This window comes from Nannospalax galili, unplaced genomic scaffold (genome assembly GCF_000622305.1).
Source record: "Nannospalax galili isolate Female #2095 unplaced genomic scaffold, S.galili_v1.0 scaffold915, whole genome shotgun sequence".
In the NCBI taxonomy this organism is placed as follows: Eukaryota; Metazoa; Chordata; class Mammalia; order Rodentia; family Spalacidae; genus Nannospalax; species Nannospalax galili.
Window position 1 is genome coordinate 1,228,180 of NW_008336255.1, and position 20,375 is coordinate 1,248,554.

Sequence of the window (20,375 nt, forward strand, 5' to 3'; positions counted from 1 at the left end):
GTTGGGAGAAACTGAGAAAAACAAGACTCAGCCTTTGTTTGACAGAGTGGTCTGGTGGGAAGGGGGCTGAATCAATTTTTTTGTTCCTGGTTTTGCTTTTTTTTTTTCCCTGGATAGCGTATTATGTAGCTCACACTGGCTGGCCTAGAACTCACTGTATCACTAAGGGTGACTATGAGTGTTTGGTCTCCTGCCTAGAGTGCTGGGGCTACAGGCTTACACCACCATGCCCAGTTTTGTTGGTGCTAGTGATTGAACTCAGTGCTTTTTGAACCCAGTGCTTTGTGTGTGCTAGGCAAGCAGTGCTCCAATTGGGCTGTTTCCAGCCCTTTGTTCCCATTTTCAAGCAGCTACAATAACCTTGAAACCTGTAGACCTGAAATGGGACCTTACCCATCACTACACTTTTCCTTCTTCAAAGCAGAACAGCTAGTGCCCAGAACTTCTGACATGCATCTTTAAAAAGTTACCTTTATTTTGGGGGGCTGCCTTTCAAGTTAGAGCTCCAAAATGTGAATGCTAACTTTAATATTGAGATTTCAGAGTAGGCCTGTACTTGAATGCATTCTCACTGCAAGTTAATCAGTCTGTACGCTGTTCTTGTTCTGACTCTGTTGGAGGCAGTGTCTCAAATAGTCTAGGCCAAATGTGAACCTGCCAGAGGATGATCTTGAAGTTCTGTGGGATTATAGATGATCCACTACAAGTGAATGGTTCTGAAACTTAAATCTTAATTTTGCTTGCTCTGTTTAGTCTTGAAGGCTATTGCAAAGAGCCTACATTCTGAGAACTGCCGCTCCTCTCCCTGAAGTCATTGTGGCATTGCTATTTTAAAGTGGAAGCTGTCGGGGTTGGGGATTTAGCTCAGTGGTAGAGCTAACTTGGAAATATTTTGCATGAGAGTGAAGTCATTTTCACCTTCTGTAGGTGTTGTTAAAGTCAAAATCAGATGGAAAAAAATAAAAGACAGGAATTTGGGACAAAATAGGGAAAATGATTGCTTTTGTATGGGCCTAGTAGTTAGAGGCAAGGTAATCTGACGAATGACCTCAGATAGGAAGACAGGTGCCTTCTCACTAGCTGTCATTCTTCACCATGCTTAAGAATTCAAGACTGATAGGGCCAGGCGTGTAGTAGGCCCACCCGGCTTCCATCTCTAGCACCATCCAAAGTAAATTAATTTTCAGCCTCAGATGGGTAACATACTTTGAGACTGCTTAGTATACAGTCTACTTGTGCTAGATCAAGTAATAGTGATGTTTTCCCCCTGAAACGTTTTATTTTGTTGGTATTAACTAATGTGATATATGCCAGCCAAACAATTCCCTGCTTTGGAAGCTACATCTTAACCAGGAGTTTCTGAAGCAGAGTTGTCCTTAGCATCTGTGACATTGTTTATTAATATGTGTGCTTTTTCTCTGACGCATTTGGGTGAAATTTGGGGAATTCACACCCATATTGTTAAAAAACGTATTAGCTGGAAAGGTGGAAGGGAATTTGAGATAATCTTTCCTAATTTTTAGAAAATCTCAGAAAAAGTTCTGTCACCTCATTCTATTGCTTAGGTTAGTAGGGAAATCGAGGTACAGACGGTAGAGAGAGATCTCCCTGAGTCAATCATGTCCATCATGTGTCAGTGAGTCCAAATTCTTAGAAATAACCCCTCATTCTTGTAGCGTGTACTGAAATTAGGAAGATGGGAACTGACCCATCTTCCTAATTTATTTTCATAGTTTAGAATAGCTTTTGACAGCAAAGGAAATGTTCGAAAGTTTCTTCCTTTTTGGTATTTTTTAAGACAGGGTCTTGTGTAGCCCTGGCTAGCCCAGAACTTGCAATGTAGAGCAGACTGGCCTTGAAGTCCTAGTGCCTGCCTCCGCCTCCCAGGAACTGGGATTAAAGGCATATGTCCTTTGTTGATGGAACATTGCTGTAGGTTTTAGAAGATTCTGAGTAGGGGCTGTTTTTTAGTTTGTACAGATTTTATTTCTCCGTGAGTGCTGAGGTGAAGTGGTGAGTAGTGGTTGGAGTCACTGGTTTCCTTTTATACTTTCTTTGAGAATTAATACATCAAACTGTGTATTTGGGGGCTGGAGAGATGGCTTGGTGGTTAAGAGCACTGGCTGCTCTTGTAGAGGACCAGGGTTGGAATCCCAGCACCCACATGGCAGCTAACAACTGTCCTTAGTGCCAGTTCCGAGGGGATCCACCACCCTCTTCTGACCTCTGCAGGCACTACACAACACGGGTTCACTTCCATGCATGCAGGCATAACACTCATACACAGAAAATAAAAATAATTTTTAATAAACTATGTACATCAGTCATATCTACCTATGCCCCCAACACGTTCCCTTCCCAACTTCATGTCATGTCCTCTTTTTTCTTCATCTTTTTAATAATTAACAAAAGGCCCTAGTCCAGTTAGTGCTGCCCATATGCACAGGCAAACTACCATTGGCCACACCCTCAAAGAAAAATGACTCTCCCTCCTCCAGCATTCATTAACTACAAGTAGATTCACAGATAGCTGTGGAGCCTTGAGCCCTCTCCTTCCCATGCTGAAAGTCTGACTGACTTGATCTTGTGCAGTAGCCACAGCTGCTGGGCCCTCATGAATGCAGCGGCCACTCAGGACAGCAGCCCTCCGGAGGTCAGCATTTTGCAGCATTCCTTCCCATTCTCTGACTCCTTCATTCTTTGCACCCTCTCTTTTGGGATGTTCTTGAGTCAAGGTAGAGGGGATGCAGATGGGGGGTGGGGAGCTGAAATAGATGTCTGATTTAGGGCTGAGCACTGATAGTCAAGAATGATTCTCAGTGATTTGACCAGTCATGAGTCTTTGTACTAACTGTTGCCACTGCAAGAAGCAGTTTCTCTGACCAAAGTTAAGCAGAACAAATTAATATTTATACCAAAAATATTTAGCAGGCAATTTGACAGTATGTTTACATACTGGAATTTGTCCAAAGCCTTTTCTGCATCTGTTGCGGTGACCATATGACTTCTGTCCTTGAGTCCATTTATGTCATTTGTAACATTTATTGATTTCTATATATTGAGCAATCCCTGCATTTCTGGAATAAAGCCAGTTTAATCATGATATGATCTTTTTATGTGTTTTAATTCATTGAGTATTTAATTCATTGGTTGACACTTTGTATTAAGCCTCATCAGGGAAATTGTTCTGTCATTTTTTGTTGTTGTCTAATTTTGGTATCAGGATGATACCGGCTTCATGAAACAAGTTTGGTAATGTTCTCTCCTTTTTTTGGAGAATAATTCACTAGGGAAGCCAGGCAAGGAACACCTTTAATCCTAGCACTCACTTGGGAGGCAGAGGCAGATTTATGTGAGAACAAGACCAGCCTGATCTATGTAGCAAGTTCCAGGCCAGATGGGGCTACAGGGAGACCTGTCTCAAAAAGGAAAAAAAAAAAAGTGAATCCATCTGGGCCTATACTTTTTGTTGAAAGATTTTAATTTTAATTTTATTTTTTTGGTCTTTGAGACAGGGTCTCCCTGTAGCCCTAGCTGTCCTGGAACTCACTATGTAGACCAGGCTGGCCTTGAACTCTCAGAGATCTGCCTGCCTCTGCCTCCCAAGTGCTGGGATTAAAAGTGTGCGCCACCACGCCCGGCTGGCGTCTTTACATATTGAACTATCTTAACCAGCCCTAGTTGGAGATTGTAACTTACTGTTTTGTTCTCAGTGGTTGTTATCTACAGATGTGTTTAACCTGTTTCTCTCATCTTGGTTTAATTTTGCTATGTCTTTGTCTGTTTCAAAAGCCATGCATTTAGATTTTTTAGTTTTCTGGAATCTATTGGGGTTTTTGTTTGTTTTTTCAACGTAAGACCCAAGGGTTTTCTGAATTTCATTGGTATCTTGTGATGACTTCCCTTTTATTTCTAGTTCTAGGATTTTGAGTCTTCTTTCTTTTGGTTGTTTGGCTAAGGATTTGTCTATCTTGTTTTTCTTTCAGAGAACTCTGCCTTCTCTATTCTTTGGGTTGAGTTCTTGCTTCCATCTCATTCACCTCTGCCCTAACCCTAATGCTTTCTTTCCACCTGCTGGCTTGACACTTGGCTTGTTCTTTCTTTTTTTCCAGAACTTTAAGGTGTATTACTAAGAGATCTCATGATTTCTTAAGGCAGCCTCTTGGCGCTATAAACTCCTTCCTAGGATTGCTTTTATCTTGTAGGGTTTGGTATGCTGTGTGTTCATTTGTTCCTAGGAGTATCTTTACTTCCTTCTTGATTTCATTCAGTTGTGTGTTGTTTAATCTCTGAGTTTGTGTACTCTAGGGGTTCACTTTCTCTTGAAGTCTTACTCTATTGTGATTCAATAAAATACAGTGAATTATTTCAATTTTCTTGTATTTTTTAAGATTTGCTTTATGTCCTAATACATACATATATATATATAATTTTATTTCAGAAAAAGTTTTATAAGCTGCTGAGAAAAAATGTGTATTCTGCAGTGTTTGGATGGAATATTCTGTAGATGTCTGTTAAGGTTAAGTCCTTTTGATTTTTTTTATGTCATTTAATTCAGGTATTTCTCTGGTTTGGGGAATTTTTTTGTTTCTGTTTTGTTTGTGGCAGGGTCTCACTTTGTAGCCCTGGCTGGCCTGAAACTCCCTTTGTAGACCAGGCTGGCCTTGAATTCGCAGAAATCTGCTTGCTTCTGCCTCCTAAATGCTGTGATTAAAGGCCTGTGCCGCCATGCCTGGTTGTAATTTTTGTCAGGGTGACCTGTCCATTGGTGAGATAAACTCACTCCTTTGTGCTGGTGTTTATCTGCAATTTTACATCTAATAGTATCGGTATGATGAGACCCTTTCTCTCCTCTCCTTAAATTTGGCCTGAAGTCAGTCTGTCAGAATTTAGGACAGGGAAACCGGCTTGATTCCTAGGCCCATTGGATTGGCATTCTTTTCTTCATCCTTTCACCCCAAAATAGTGTTTGTCTTTCGTGGTGAATTACATTTCTCAGAAGCAACAAAGAGATGGCTTTTGTTTGGTCTAGTCTAGTAGTCTGTGCCTTTTGACGGGGAATTGAGACCATTGCTAATCAGAGCTGCTGTTGAAGGGTGAGCCACTCCTGCCCTCTTGGTAATTTGTGGTGTTAGTTTTTCTCCCTCTGTTTTGTTTAACTGTTAGTCTATGTGCTTCATTAGTTTCTGTGGCCTCATAGTTGAATTTTTTTTTTTCTCCTCAGTCTGAAACATTCCTTCAGATTCCTTCTATAGAGCTGGCTTAATGGTTGTAAATTCCTTTCATCTATTTTTATACTGGAAAGATTGTATTTTTCCTTCAATTATGACATAGCTTTGCTGGGTATCATAGTCTGGGTTGGCAGGTGTTATCGTTCAGAATTTTAAATACATCATTCCAACCTTTATGACCTTTAAAGTTTCAGTCTGCTGCTGTTCTGATGGGTCAGCTTTGTAAGTGACTTGGTGTTTCTCCTACCATTTTTCAATATACTTTCTTTGTCCTGTGTATTTAGTGTTTGACTTAAGATATGACAAGGGGGAGATTCTTTTATGGTCTTCTCTGTTTGGTGTCTTAAATGCCCCCTATATTGAGATTGAGATCTCTTCATAACTCTGAGAAGTTTTCTGATTCTATTGAAAATGTTACCTATGCCTGTAGGATGAGATTCTTCTCCATCTGTCCTATAACCCGTAGAGTCAGTCTTTTCCGAGTGTTGGGTGTGTCTTGGAATCCTCACTATTATTATTATTATTATTTTTGGTCTTTTTGAGTCAGGGTCTCCCTGTAACCTCAGCTGACCTGGAACTCGCTCTATAGACCAGGCTGGCCTCTATCTCTGCCTCCCAAGTACTGGAATTAAAGGTGCACCACCATGCCCGGCTACTATTACTTTATGTTTGTCCTTGAATTGTTCCTGTTCCAGATATTCTGTCCTCTCCTTGATCCCCTCTGTTGCTGAGATTTTATACAGAGGTTTTTGATATACCATGTTTTTTATTGCCAGCATTTCAGATTGGTTTTTCTTAAATATTTCTGTGAATTCTTCATGTAATCAGTTGCCTTCCTTATTCATTCAGCTGTTTTCGTCTTTGAACATACTGTTGTGTTCTCTGGAATTTCATCTAGCTCATTCTCACATGTAATTGCTGTAGCGTTAAGTTTTGGAGAGGTTATTACTAAAATATTCAAATGGGATTTGGATGTGGTAGGGGTGAGAGCGTTCAGAAAATAATTTCTCAGTCCTGGCACTCGGGGTGCCTGGTGTAAACTCTTGTTAGTCCTCAAGTGGGATATTAACTGGGAGAGCAGCTGCAGCTGCTTGATACTACCACTGTACAAATGCTCCACCAGCCAGTTAAGAGCACTGGCCCCTTTAACTTAGTAATGCTGGAGGATAAACAACCAAGGCCAGTGTCAAGCATGCTAGGATTTTGGTATAAGATTAGGAGTCGAAGGAAGCGGGCAACGTTGAGGAATAATTATTTGGTGACTTTGAAATAAAAATAAATTGAGGTGGGTATAGGGAAAGTTGGGATATTGTTAGGGACCACAGAATCTGAAAGATTACAATTAAGTAAAAAGAGGGGATAAGGATGAAAGAAAGAAGATGTGTGAATCGAGGAGAAAATGAGTTGTGTATGAAGAGGGTGGTAAAGAATGCTTTAAAGTAAGTTTGATGTAGGCACACAAACAATATTCCTGAAACCGACCTGAGCAGCAATATTCAAACACAATCATAACTTTCCTGAGACATGTAAGAGTAGAAATTAAATAATAGAAACTAGGAAAGCAAAAAACTTAGGGAATTAGAGAGATGGCTGGGGGTTAAGAGCATGCACTGCTCTCCAAGAGGGCCGGAGTTCCGTTCTCAGTACTATGTTGTGCAGATCATAATTGTGTGTAGCTCCAGCTCCAGGGAACCTGTTGCCCATTTCTGGCCTCTGTGAACATCTGCATTTAACATGCACATATCCACATACAAAAACACTTATAACTAAAAAATAAACCTCTGTGCGTGTGTGTGTGTGTGTGTGTGTGTGTGTGTGTGTGTGTGTGTGTGTAAGAGAGAGACAGAGACTTTTAAATTAGACTGTGGGGAGAGGGAAAAGGATCTAAATCTCATCAAACTATGGTATGAAAATCACAAAAATTCAATAAAAAGGGGCTGGAGAGATGACTCAGTGGTTAACAGCACTGACTGCTCTTGCATAGGACCTGGGTTCTATTCTCAGCACCCACATGGCACCTAACAACTGTCTGTAACTCCAGTTCCAGGGGAATCCTATGCTCTTTTCGGGCATTGCACGACATGGGTACACTTACATACATGCAGGCAATACATTCAGTGTGGCATTGTGAGCAGATCCCCAGGACCACCCCCAAATATAGCAGGATTAAAATACTATTTCCTGAAACACTGTATCTTGTCAGACAACTCCCCACCTCCCCAACTTTCTGTTAAACTGAATTTGGCTTCATCCTGTAAGTCAACTCATGCAGTGAGTCCTTGGTGATTGGCCCGTTTCATTCATGGCCTTAAAGTTTATTCATTTTGCAGCATGTGTCAAGATTTCTTTCCTTTTTGGGCTGGAGAGATGGCTCAGCGGTTAAGAGCATTGGCTGCTCTTGCAGAGGACCTGGTTTCGATTCCTAGCACCCACATGGCGGCTACGAACCATTCTTGACTCCAGTTCCAGGGGACTCCTACTCCCTCTTCTGACCTCTGAGGCATTGCATGACACAGGTGCACTCATATACGCAGAGGCAATACATTCAAACACATTAAAAAACTATATTAATATTAATAAATAAAATATTTTTTTAAAGATTTCTTTGCTTTTTAAGACTGAATAATTCCAAGTAGTTTGGTTTTGGGAATTAAACCCCAAGGCCCTGTGCATGCTAAGCTAACATTCTGCCACTGAGCTACCCCCAGCCCTCAGTTTCTCCAGGCATTTGTCCATGCATTGAGATTGCTTTTGGTTATTGAGAATGTTGATAAAAGTGTGCAGGTGACTGTTCCTCAGGCACTTTGAATTTGGTTCCAAACCACTGCAGTAAGATAAGTATTATGTCTTTTTAAGTTTCTTGTTATATAAACATTGTTTTGACACTAGTGCATTTCATTAATTATGCTTTAGCACTAACATTAAACAATGTACACGTCGTAATTAAAATACGTTTTATTGCTTAAAAAATGCTAGGGATCATATGAGCTGCTGGAGAACTGGTGCTGATAGATGGGTCTGCATGGGGTTGCTTATTTTTCTGTCATATTTGTTTAAAAAATATTTGTTCACTCCAAGAGCCTAGAGGACACTTATGTTGTCTTGTAGAGTTGCCCTTTTTAGTATGGCAGCCACTAAACTACGTGGCTACTTCGTTTAAATTTATTAAAAATAAATGAGTGCAGTGTAGTCACCAGAGTGCACTGGCCAGTCTAGTAATGAGGCTCCTAATGGCTCTCTGTGAGAGGGGCCACAGCCTTATCCTAACAGTCCAGTCTCATCCCTCCTAACCAACTGGATGTACTCCTAGAAGTGCCAAATATATGAGTAAAAATTGACTGGGGGCTGGACTTTGTAGCAGTACTGTTGCCTGTGCTCCGTACATAACCCCAATATCCAGATAAATCAACGAGCAGGCCCAGTGTTGTGTGCACACCTGTAATTCCAGCACATGGGAGGTTGCAGTGGGAGAGTCACAAGTTTGGAACTGTCTTGGGCCGCATACCAAGACTCGGGATGAGTGAGAACAGGGTTGTGCTAGGGTTAAGGTGTGTTCAGGTTTGACTCTTGGAGTCACCTGTAATCTGGGTATATGTTTTGCAATAGGGATCAGACTGCCAGGCACCACATAGCAAAAAAGACCCGCTGGTCCCCATCATACAGCAAATGCTGCTTTTAGTGATATAAAGTATGTCTTGGATCTCATATCCAGTCCATTCTTTTTTCCCCAATATTTCTTCTTTTCTTTTTCTGTAAATTTTTTATTGAGTTTTTGTGTAGTTCATACAGAACATCTTAATCATCTTTATGGCCCCCTCCCCATTGGATCCCCCCTGGTACACTCCCACTCCTGACCACATCAACACCACCTTTTAGTCATTCTTTGGCCATGACTGTTCAAATAGAAGTCTTTATTGGATGCTGTTAGTGTTGAGGATAACTCACTTGTAACTTTATTGTAGAAGATTTTGCGCAAATAAAGTGTATGGTGAAGAAAGTAGATTCCTACAGTGACCCCTTAAACACAAGCAAAGGAAAAGGAGGACATGAAAAGGCTGTGCAAGAAAACCCAAGTAATGGGTATTCTAGGTGTATTGTAATTCTGTGATGTACAAGAGCTGTTCCTTTGTTTTGCCAAGTTTTGTTTTGTTTTGCAAGACCCAGAAAGCCTTCTTTGATCTGTGTTGAAGACATGAGATTATAGTTCCTTTCCTTCAGATTTTCTCACTGTGCTGGGTGGGTCCATGCAGAGAGCAGCGTTGTGGTCATTTTAATCTGGACACTCCATGTTATAGGGAGGTGCCTCTGCTGGTCCTGGTTACCTGATTCTTCTTACTGCTGTTATTCTTTGCCCCGGGGGAGAGAGATTTCTTCTTAAGAACCCTTCCTAAGGCATTTTAGTGACCTTTCAAGAGGGAAGAAGCCAAAGCTTATAGCTTCTTTTAACTTTTTGATGTAATTTTCTCTATGTCTGGTAAAGAATTTTTTTCTCCTGCAAAGAAATGGGGCTTTGTGCAATCCATTGTAGCTGCCAGACTGTTGAGATTTTGTTTGGGGAGTATGTAATAGATCATGTTCAGACTCAGGTGGTTCTTAAACCTTTAGGATGATATTCTGGTTTTGTTACTAAAAATTTTATTTTCACAGTTTGTGACTTTCATTAAATACAGTGTGTGGCTTGTCCTTGTTCAAAACTTGATTACCTGAAGTGTGTGGACCTTAAGCATTTCCTTCTTCAGATTAAGGCAGGATCCTTTGTTATTCAGTCTTTGCCCCTTTAAGCCTCTGGCACTCACATACCATAGTGTCTTGTTTAAATACACAGAAAAACCAAGTGAAAACAGCATTCATGATAAAAAAACTTCCATCTGAGACTGTGTGAGTAAATTTAGGTGGAAGATTGACAGCATTCCTTCTAAAGTGATACTTGAGTATATATAGTTCATGGGTTAGATTATCTAATTTGGTATGTGAATATGGCAAAGACTTTTTTACTTTGATTTTTACCCCAACATATAACATGTGGCCAACCCACTCACTAATAATTGGTGGGCTCAAAAATAACTATGAATGTAGGCTGGAGAGATGGATTAGTGGTTAAGAGCACTTGCTGTTCTTGAAGAGGGTCCGGGTTGGTTCCCAGCACCCACATGGCAGCTCACAACTGTCTCTAACTCAAGGGGATCTGACACCCTCTTCTGCCTTCTGAGGGCACCCGGCATGCACATGGTATACATATGTATACACAAAATGATTAAAAAGGAAATTTATGAACAGCCCTGATCAAGCTATTAGGCAAAAAAAAAAAAAAAAAAACCCAAAAAACAAAACAGTGCGGGGAGTAGTGGTGCATACCTTTAATCCCAGCACTCGGGAGGCTGGTGGGGACTCTGAGATCAAGGCCAGCCTGGTCTACATAGTTCCAGGCCAGCTGGGGCTACAGGGAGACCCTGCCTCAAACAAACAAATTAAATAAATAAATAATCAAGCAATCAAAAAAAGAAAAGGAAACAACAAACTAAAGCATGCACTTGAAGATAATTCAGTGAGGTTTTCTTGGGATGTGGAGATTCGTAGGCTCTTCTTACTGAGAACTGCCAACACTTCAGTTTTAATTAACTGTTGATAAAGTTGTATTTTTATTTAAATTATTTTCCATAGGTTCTTTTTTTGAATAAAATCTAAATAAATGTATAAAACGTTTCTAAACATTTGATAGGTCCCAAGATGACATTGTAACATGATTGTAATTCTTTCTTTTGCTACCAGTGTCATCTGAAGAACTTCACACATTTTCCACATCTGTTCGCTTAAATTACATGTTTTCATCGGTGTGTGTAAGGTCTCAGAACTCTGAGGAGAGTAAGCTACCTTGGTAGAGTGAGATGGGCATTGCTGGAGTGCAGATTAGTATTTAATTGGTAGCAAGGTTCTTTCTAACAGTGGTCTTAGGATGGGAAAGAAATGTGATTGTGAGAGCTCGTTTCATAAGAGTTTTTCAGCACTGAAATAATTGAAGGGCAGGTGTGAGGAAAGGGGAAGGAAGACAAATGTCACATAAATAACTGGATGGAAATTGGCCTGTTGATGGGACAGAGAAGGAAGTGTGCTGTTGCCAGCTCTTAGCGAGCTTCTCCTAGTCTTTGCAGTTAGATGAAGTCCCTGTGTGGGTATTCAGATGACTTCTTTCACATTGTGGCTATACTGTTTAACACACAGTAAGTCCATCAAATCCATCAATATTTGATTCACTGTTTTCTGATTGAATGAAGCTTAGGTAGTATGAAGCATTGGCTTTTCATTATATTTTAAAGAGTTTCTTGCTCCTTGAAGGATTTTAAATATAGAAAACAATGTAGCAACGTAGTGCTGGCTAATGGGCTATCTAGAATTTTTAGAGTCAGTTGGAATTGCTCATGTTTGATTTTGATACACTTCTCAACAATGGTCCAAATATTTTTGTTTCCGTTTTAGAACAAAATCCAGTCTCATAGCAGAGGAGAATATAATGTTTACAGCACCTTCCAGAGCCATGAACCAGAATTTGACTACTTGAAAAGTTTAGAAATAGAAGAGAAGATCAACAAAATTAGGTGGTTACCCCAGAAAAATGCTGCTCAGTTTTTATTGTCTACCAATGGTAAGTGTGCATCTTCTGTTCCCAGGTGCCACGTGGGCACATGTCCATAGAGGGGGGAGGATACAGCCCCTTTCCAAGAAGACTCAGCTTTAAGAGCTCTTTGTGAAGAATGGCAGCAGGCTTGCCTCCCTTATACAGAGTGCAAACCCCACTCACTCCTTTGTTTCCTTCATTACTTACAAGTTTCAGGTACCAGGTTTTATTCAGGCCAGTCCTGTTTCCTCCACTTTTCAGCCTTGCACAGGTTCCTAATACTTTGCTGACTTTTCCTTGTCAGCAAACTTGATTACAGTATTTTTTCAATATATATTATTATTTGTGTGTGTGTGTATGAGTGTCATGCCTGCATGTAGGTAAGTGAACCCTTGTCGTGCAGTGCCCGTGGAGGACAGAAGAGGCTGTCGGATCCCCTTGGAACTGGAGTTATGGATAGTTGTTAGCTGCCATGTGGGTGCTGGGATTTGAACGCGGGTCTTCTGCAAGAACAGTCAGTGTTCTTAACTGCTGAGCCATCTCTCCAGCCCTGATATTACAGTATTGTTAAGTATCAGATTTGGTAGCTTCACATACAGAACGAGTGCTCAGTAAATGTTCATTTCCTTTCCTCTTCCTCCCTAAACTCTGCAGAGGATGGTTTCCATGCCATGATTCTCTCTAGGAGAGCACTCTGCCTCCCTGACTCACATTAGAGTATCACTTTGCTCCCCAGCCACTTGGCTGGAAGAAGACCCTTCTCATCCTATTGTGCCTGTCCTAGGAATGTTACTGGTATGAGGGTTAGAGCCATGGAAGACTGTCACAGTTGGAAGTCTTTTACAGCAAGTTAAGAGTTGAATGATTTCTTTTTGTTTTTTTCCTATACATTGTGACTTGGTTTATCATTGGGGCTTTGGGACTAAAGAAAATCATTCAGAGATCTGTGGCATAGTCTATAAAATTTTATATTAAAACTTGGGAGACTAACACAAAGGTTAGCAGAAATCTCAGGCGTTATCATTAACTATTAATAGAAGCCAACTGTAGCACTTCACTTACATCCTTGTGTTTGCAGAGTGATGCATGACTTTTAAGGTAACATGGTAGAAGATGCTTAGAGCCCCCTTCATCCAATTCATGCCCTCACACTTCACTGTGTTGAACTGTTCTTTGGTATGCAGTTCATACCATACTGCCGTTCCTGATATCATGGGTCTGCCTCCCTAGGGGCCCATTTTTTTCATTGACAAAGCTTTCTACATCAGTGCATTAGACCTATAGCCTCTGCCCCCCTTTTCATGTAAACGGCATTCTTTGGGGCGGGGGCAGTGATGATGAGACAGACTCTGGCTTTGAACTCTGAATTTCTTGCTTCTGCCTTCCAAGTGCTGGCATGCCCACTATGCCTCCACTTCTTATTACAGGAAAAGTAACAGAAATCACAAGGCTGCAACTCATAGCACTCTTGGTGGAGGAGGAACTGTATAATGGCCTCTTGTCTTGCTTCCACTTACACTGGACTAAGTTAATTCAGATAGCCCTCAGACTGTTTTGATTTTGGGGGGACAGGATCTCACTATATAGCCTCAGCTGCCCTGGAAATTGCTTTGTAGGCCATCCCAGGGTGGCCGTGATCTCTGCCTACCTCTCCTGAGTGCTGGGACTAAAGGCATATGCTACCATGCCCGACTAGACATTTTTTTCCTACATCAGATAAAACATGATCATATTGTTCATAAAGTTTTGCTTTCAGAAGTACCTGTCCCTAGGAAGTGTGGTACAGCTTGTTGGGTCCATGCGTTGCAATCCTCTTGCAGTAAGTATAGGCCTTCTGTATGCTAGGCAGGCTCTCTACCGCCAACCTGTATCCCCAAGCCCCTGTTTGCTTTTCTTTTTTTGGCATAGGCTCTAGATAAGTTTCCTATGCTGGTCTTGAACTTGGGATCCTCTCCTGCCTTTGCTTCACTATGCTGGATTACAGGCTTGTGCCACGGGACCCACTTCATGGCACTTCATTTCTTTTTCTTTTTTAAAAAATTTACTTTATATATATGTATGTCTGTGGGGAATGTGTAGTGCAGGTACCCACAGAGTCCAGAAGAGGGTCCTCTGGAACTGGAGTCACAGGCTGTTGTCCTTCTGTTGTGGGTGCAAAGAACTGAACTCTGGTACTCTGTAAGAGCAGTAGGTGCTTGTAACCTCTGAGCCATCTTTGCAGCCCCCAGTTTATTTCTCACAGGCTGACTCACTTTGCCTTTTATAAAAAGGAAGAGTTAAAGTGTAAGCTGCAATAGAGACGGTAGTCTAAGGAAGCCCCTGGTGATCACCCATCTTAACACCACTCAGGTGTTGGCCAATTTGTTGCTCCTTCCCCATGTGTTTGGAAGCAAATCTAATTGCAAATCATTAACTGACTTCTAAGAGCTTTGTCATGCTTCTGGCACCAGCATCATTTCAGTGTTGAATTTTGAGACAGGATCTCCATCTATAGCTCAAGGCTTTCCTCCTGCCTCAGTCTCCTGGATTACAGGCATGAAGCACCACACCCAACTCTGATGAGCCTTCCTAGACATTGGACTGGGAGTTCCTGTAGTGAGACCAAGGGTCTGTGAATCTGTGTAGTGTGTGTCTGTACATGAGTTGTCTTGTCTCTAAATACACTAAGTACCTACATCTGAAGATATCATTGACTCTTATTACGAATTATTTAAGGGAAGCTGGGTGTGGTTGGCACAAGCCTTTAATCCCAGCACTTGGGAGGGGCAGGTGAATTTCTGTGAGTTCAAGGTCAGCCTGGTCTACATGGCCAGCTAGGGCTACAGTGAGACCCTGTCTCAAAAAGATCCCCCCAAAACCAAATTATTTAAGGGTGTTACAGAATAGATTGCATTTTTTTCTTTTGTTACTGTTAAATTCTAAATAACACAGAAGTAATACTCAAGGGTTTTGTCTGCATGCATACACTAAAAAGAGTGCTTAAAAAATGGAAACACAAAGTTTGAGGGCTGGAGAGATTGCTCAGCAGTTAAGAACATTGTTCTTGCAGAGGACCCGGGTTCGAATCCCAGCACCCACGTGGCAGCTAACAACTGTCCATAACTCCAGTCCCAGGGGATCTGACAGCCTCTTCTGTCCTCTGTGGGCATTGCACAACATGGGTGCACTTACCTGCATGCAGGCAATACATGGATACACATAGAAATAATAAAATACATTTCTTAAAAAAGGGTTTGAGCATTTTATCAACTGTTGTGTCTGGGTATGATGGGACGGAGGAGGTATAGGAAGAGTCAAAGCTGTGAAGACCTGAAAGCAATTTTGAAGAAGAGCCAATCGATCTTTATTTGGTACAGTTTTTCCTATGAGATACAGCATGAGAACCTTGGATCTACCCCAGCAGTACACCTTATACTGATAAAAAGATCAGGGTGTTCCTGAGGAATCATTTCCTCTCTTTTACAGTTTTCACAAGTGTTTTAATCTTTTAAAAGACTTTCTTTGCCTTTCTCTGAATTCGCGCTAATTTTTCTATGTTACAAAAATGCCTGGTTAACCTGTTGAGCTTGAGTCACTTAAATAGGTGGTTCTCACAGCTTGTTGGTGAGAAGTCTCTAAACCACAGATACAGCTACATTTCCACAAAGGAATCTTGACTACATGGTTCACGTTACTCTGACCCTCTGCTTGTAGCAGGAGGATAAATATAGAAACCTTGGAACTGGTGGAATTCTTGAGTTATTTGTGTAGCCATTTAGGGAAACAACAGAGTGGACATTGTGGAAAGAACAGCTTGTGGAGAAATGAAAAATCATTTCTACTGAAATGTTTGGTTTCATACTGTGGAACAACAGCTTTATGGAGTTTGCTTGTTCTTACATCCTGCCTGCTGTGGGCCAGAAATTCTAGGTAAAACTAAAATTTGTCATATGTTAATATATTTCCTGTCTGCTTTCTCCCCAAAGTACTGCACTGAGATCATGTGTCTATCCCAGTACTTCAGTGTCCTGTGTTTGCTACTAAAAAAAATAATAATAATAATTAAAAAGCCTAAGTGGCGTGCACATCTAGGATGCAACTTCTATACCTAAGACTCATGGAACATAGAACAAGGGATGAAGAAAACACTAATATATCTTTCTTTTCTAAAAAAAAATTTTTTTTATTTAATTTTTTAATTTTATGTGTATGCGTGTATTGCCTGCATGTAGGTAAGTGCACTTGTGTCATGCAATGCCCGCAGAGGTTAGAAGACACTGTCGGATCCCCTGGAACTGGAGGTACGGACAGTCATTAGCTGCCATGTGGGTGCTGGGATTCGAACCCTGGTCTTCTGCAAGAATAACCAGTGTTCTTAACAGCTGAGCCATCTTTCCACCCACCTAATGGCATGGACTTATATGTATGATAGTGAAAGAAGCTGTAATTTCTGTCCTCTATTTCACTGGTAAATGGGTCCATCTGTATTATTACATATGTATGCTTAAAAATTTTGTGTAGAAAATATAAAAAATAAAAAGCAAAAATTTCTTTAGGTGAAGTATTCAATGGCATATTTTAAATGTTTTAACATGGTTTATCTCTCAAGATTACTTTTTTTTCCTCCTATTTTAAGGACTTTCTTCATTCTTTCCCCAGATAAAACAATAAAATTATGGAAAATCAGTGAAAGGGACAAAAGACCAGAAGGGTATAACTTGAAAGAGGAAGATGGAAGGTACAGAGACCCCACTACAGTCACTACACTACGAGTAAGTACTCAGGATTCTGCTTGGGCTTGGCATCCAGCTCCATACAGCCTGGAGCCGTTGCAGAATACTGCACAGCTCCTGCTTAAGCCCAGAATGGGTTCTCCTAGGGTGGTGCAGAAGAGCCGCACTCTGGCTTTCCTAGTTGTAACATCAGCCATTGCAAAGTAAGTTTGAATGGATAAAATCACAGTTTGAGCTTAAAAATTCTAAGAATAAGAACTGGGTGTCCTTTCTCATTGTGGTAACTCAAACCATAAACATTTATTAGTTTTATACTTCTTTCAGATGAGAAATTAGAACAAAGATTTGCAAACTAATACTTTCTTTTCATGCAGGAGAAAGGTACAGTGTCCAAATTGTTTATTTTTTTCATTTTCCCATTCAGCATCTTAACAGAACCAACATTTGGTTTTTTTCAAAACTTAATTCTGGGGAAGGGGGTATAAAGATGATTTTATGTATAAAATACACAAGAATTCAATTAAAAATTATTTAAGGGGCTGGAGAGATGGCTCAGTGGTTAAAAACACTGGTTGTTCTTACAGTAGACCCGGGCTTGAATCCCAGCACCCACATGGCAGCTAACAACTGTTCGTAACTCCAGTCCCAGGGTATCTGACAGCCTCTTCTGACCTCCGAGAGCTTTGCATAACACGGGTGCATTTACCTACATGCAGGCAATACACACATACACATAAAATAAAAATAATAAATAAAAATTTTTTAAATTATTTAAAAATTTATTATTTTCATTTTATGTGTATGTATGCATTGCCTACATGTGTGCAAGTGCACCCGTGGCATGCAATAACCACTGAGGTCAGAAGGCAGCATCAGATTTCCTGGAACTGGAGTTATGGACAGTTGTTAGTTGCCATGAAGGTGTTGGGAATTGAACTCTGCAAGAGCAGCCACTGCTCTGAACCACTGAGCCATCTCTCCATCCCTAAAACTTAATTCTTAATAGTACCCTATTTTATGTTTTCTCAAAAAGTTGAATAATGAATTTTCTGAATGTGAAGCACCTTTTGTAAAATCCAGTTTTCGGTATGTCTTATTGGCAGGTGCCAGTCTTCAGGCCCATGGATCTCATGGTGGAGGCCAGTCCCCGAAGAATATTTGCCAATGCCCATACATACCACATCAACTCAATTTCCATCAATAGTGACTATGAAACGTATTTATCAGCTGATGATTTGCGGATTAATCTTTGGCATCTGGAGATTACAGACAGAAGTTTTAGTATCCGCTTGCTTTGTTGCTGTTGTGTGGTGTTTGGTAAAAAATGTTTTTTGTGCCATATTAGATTCACTGTCTTCTCTCCTTAACATACCCGCTGTTGTTTTTAAACAGTGTCCTTCCGGATATGTAGTGCCTTCCTATCCCCCTGTTTTTCCTGATGTATCAGTATTTAAATTTTGGAGAAAGGTTACTTGATAATAAAAATAAATGTCATATTCCAAAATTTTATTTATGGAATTTTAGGGGCTTTCTCTACTGTTTATTAAAATGAGAATTGAGTATTTGTTAAACTTGTGAAGTATTTAAGATGTTAATTACAAAAATGTTCTCATTAAATCTGGGGGGGAAAGTTCACGTTAACAGTAGAAGACAATGTGGTGGCGATTATTTGCCCACACATATGTGTGTGCCAGCATACTCTGCTCATTCACATATGCACAACAGAAATAAGTATTTAAGTATGCTTTAAAATTTTTCTTTTTTTGAGACAGGATCTTACCATGTAGATTAGGCTGGTTACAAACTCACAAATAGCCGTCTGCCTCTGCCTCCTGAATGCTGAGATTAAAGGTGTTAAAGGCATGTGCCACCATGCCCAGCTCCTTTCTATTGTCTAAAACTTGAACACTATCTGAGTATGATAGAACTGTCTTGTAATCTTAAGTACTCATTCGAAGCCAAAATGGTGTTTTGAGGTGAAGTGAAAATTTAGTTGTCGTGAGGTGGAAAGCAATGAGCTACATTTTCTATACAAGAAAATTACGGAACCTGATAGCTAGAAGTAGGATTATAGAGGCAGTTGCTTGAATCAGGAAGTAGGTCAATCTATAAAACTATAGATGAGACAATGTTAGTATGAGTAACAAGAAAAATTCTCCTACGCTGAGGGTCAGAGTCATGGAGATTATGAGTTCAAGGCCAGCCTAAGCTACATCACAAGAATCTCTGTCAATAAAAAGAGAGATAAAAAAGCAAACATAAGTTTTCCCATTTCTGCGATTTATGCTCATGAGAAGGAGTAGTATATAATTCAGAATGTGACTGGAATTCAGCTTTGGGAAATAGAAAATTCTTTTGGCCCTTTTTTCCACGTGGAGATTCCTTAATAAAATGCTTTATAGATATTGTGGATATCAAGCCTGCCAATATGGAAGAGCTCACAGAGGTGATCACAGCAGCAGAATTCCATCCCAACAGCTGTAACACATTTGTATACAGCAGCAGTAAAGGAACTATTCGGCTCTGTGACATGAGAGCATCTGCCCTCTGTGACAGGCATTCTAAACGTAAGTTGATTGAAAAAAATTATTTGTATTTTATGTGTATAGGTGTTTTGCCTGGGTGTTTGTAAGTGCATCTGTGCTTGCAATGCCTGTGGAGGCCAGAAGAGGGTGTCAGATCCTCTGGAACTGAGTTACAGATGGTTGTTAACTGTCTTGTGGGTGCTGGGAATCCAGCAGGGGTCCTCTGCCAAGAGCAGCCAGTGCTCTTAACTGCGGAGTCAGCCAGGTCCCCACCTGGCTTAAAGTGAGAACATACTCAAACTAGCTTAGGCATGTGCGCCCAGGGCCTGCTACGTCTGTGGGTGAACTGCCCAACTCCCTCTGAGGCGCCGCAGCTCAACTCATTCCACAGTGGGAGCATAGGCTCCATGGGCCGTGGCTGTGGGTTCACAGTGAATGTTTTCAGTGGAATGCTGTGTTGGGAATGTGTGGTTGAGTTCTCCAACCTTGTGTTCAGGCAGACAAGTTTCCTTCCCTTGTCTCTCCTTTCTTTTACTGTTTTGAGCTTCCCAGGAAGGCTTTTCATGAGAAGAGTTGTGAAACACTGGCTTTAAACCACGAAAGGGGCCGCACTGTTCTTATTTCACGTTGGGTTCTTTAAAAACTCAGATACATGCCTGCTACCAAAAGAATTTTATCTGGTACTGGAAAGATGCTGGCATGAGTTTGGGTGAGTGAGGGTGGTGGTGTGTTTTTGTTTAGTACAGACAGTGAGGCATTTCAAGAGCTAGCACCTTGGTGTACTGAAGTCAGAAGTCTTCAGTACACGCGTCCTGTTCTGCACAAATTTCCTGCCAAGAAGTGTGCTATACACTTTCACGTTTTTACCTTACGTATTGAATCATTTTCCTAAAACATTTTCAGGGAAATATATTCTCACAGCTGGAAGAATGTTTTTCTACTGATTTATTAGCCTGGAATTTTACCTCAGTGAATGGTTGTTTCAGAAAATGATTTGTACAAGCCAAAATATTAACTTTTTTTCCTTTTCTCTTCGGCTTGTTTTTAGTGTTTGAAGAGCCCGAAGATCCCAGTAACAGGTCTTTTTTTTCTGAAATCATCTCCTCTATTTCTGATGTAAAATTCAGCCATAGTGGTCGCTATATGATGACTAGAGACTATTTGTCAGTCAAAATTTGGGACTTGAATATGGAAAACAGGCCTGTGGAAACATACCAGGTATTTTCAGTTTTTTCTTCCATGAGCGTACACCTGTTTAAAGCGTTTGTAGAGCAAGTTCTTGTACTGAGTGATA

General features: G+C 40.7%; 1 protein-coding gene across 2 annotated transcripts in view; it reads left to right on the forward strand.

Moving 5' to 3' along the window:
* Positions 1–20,375, forward strand: part of Ppp2r2a (protein phosphatase 2 regulatory subunit Balpha) — a 74,231-nt gene that overhangs the window by 47,059 nt on the left and 6,797 nt on the right. For both annotated transcript variants that reach the window (XM_008830968.2, XM_029562462.1), the window contains 5 exons: positions 11,706–11,871; positions 16,483–16,595; positions 17,660–17,837; positions 18,959–19,123; positions 20,130–20,299. In XM_008830968.2, the coding sequence (XP_008829190.1) occupies positions 11,706–11,871; positions 16,483–16,595; positions 17,660–17,837; positions 18,959–19,123; positions 20,130–20,299 (792 nt within the window). The remainder of the gene's footprint in view (positions 1–11,705; positions 11,872–16,482; positions 16,596–17,659; positions 17,838–18,958; positions 19,124–20,129; positions 20,300–20,375) is intronic.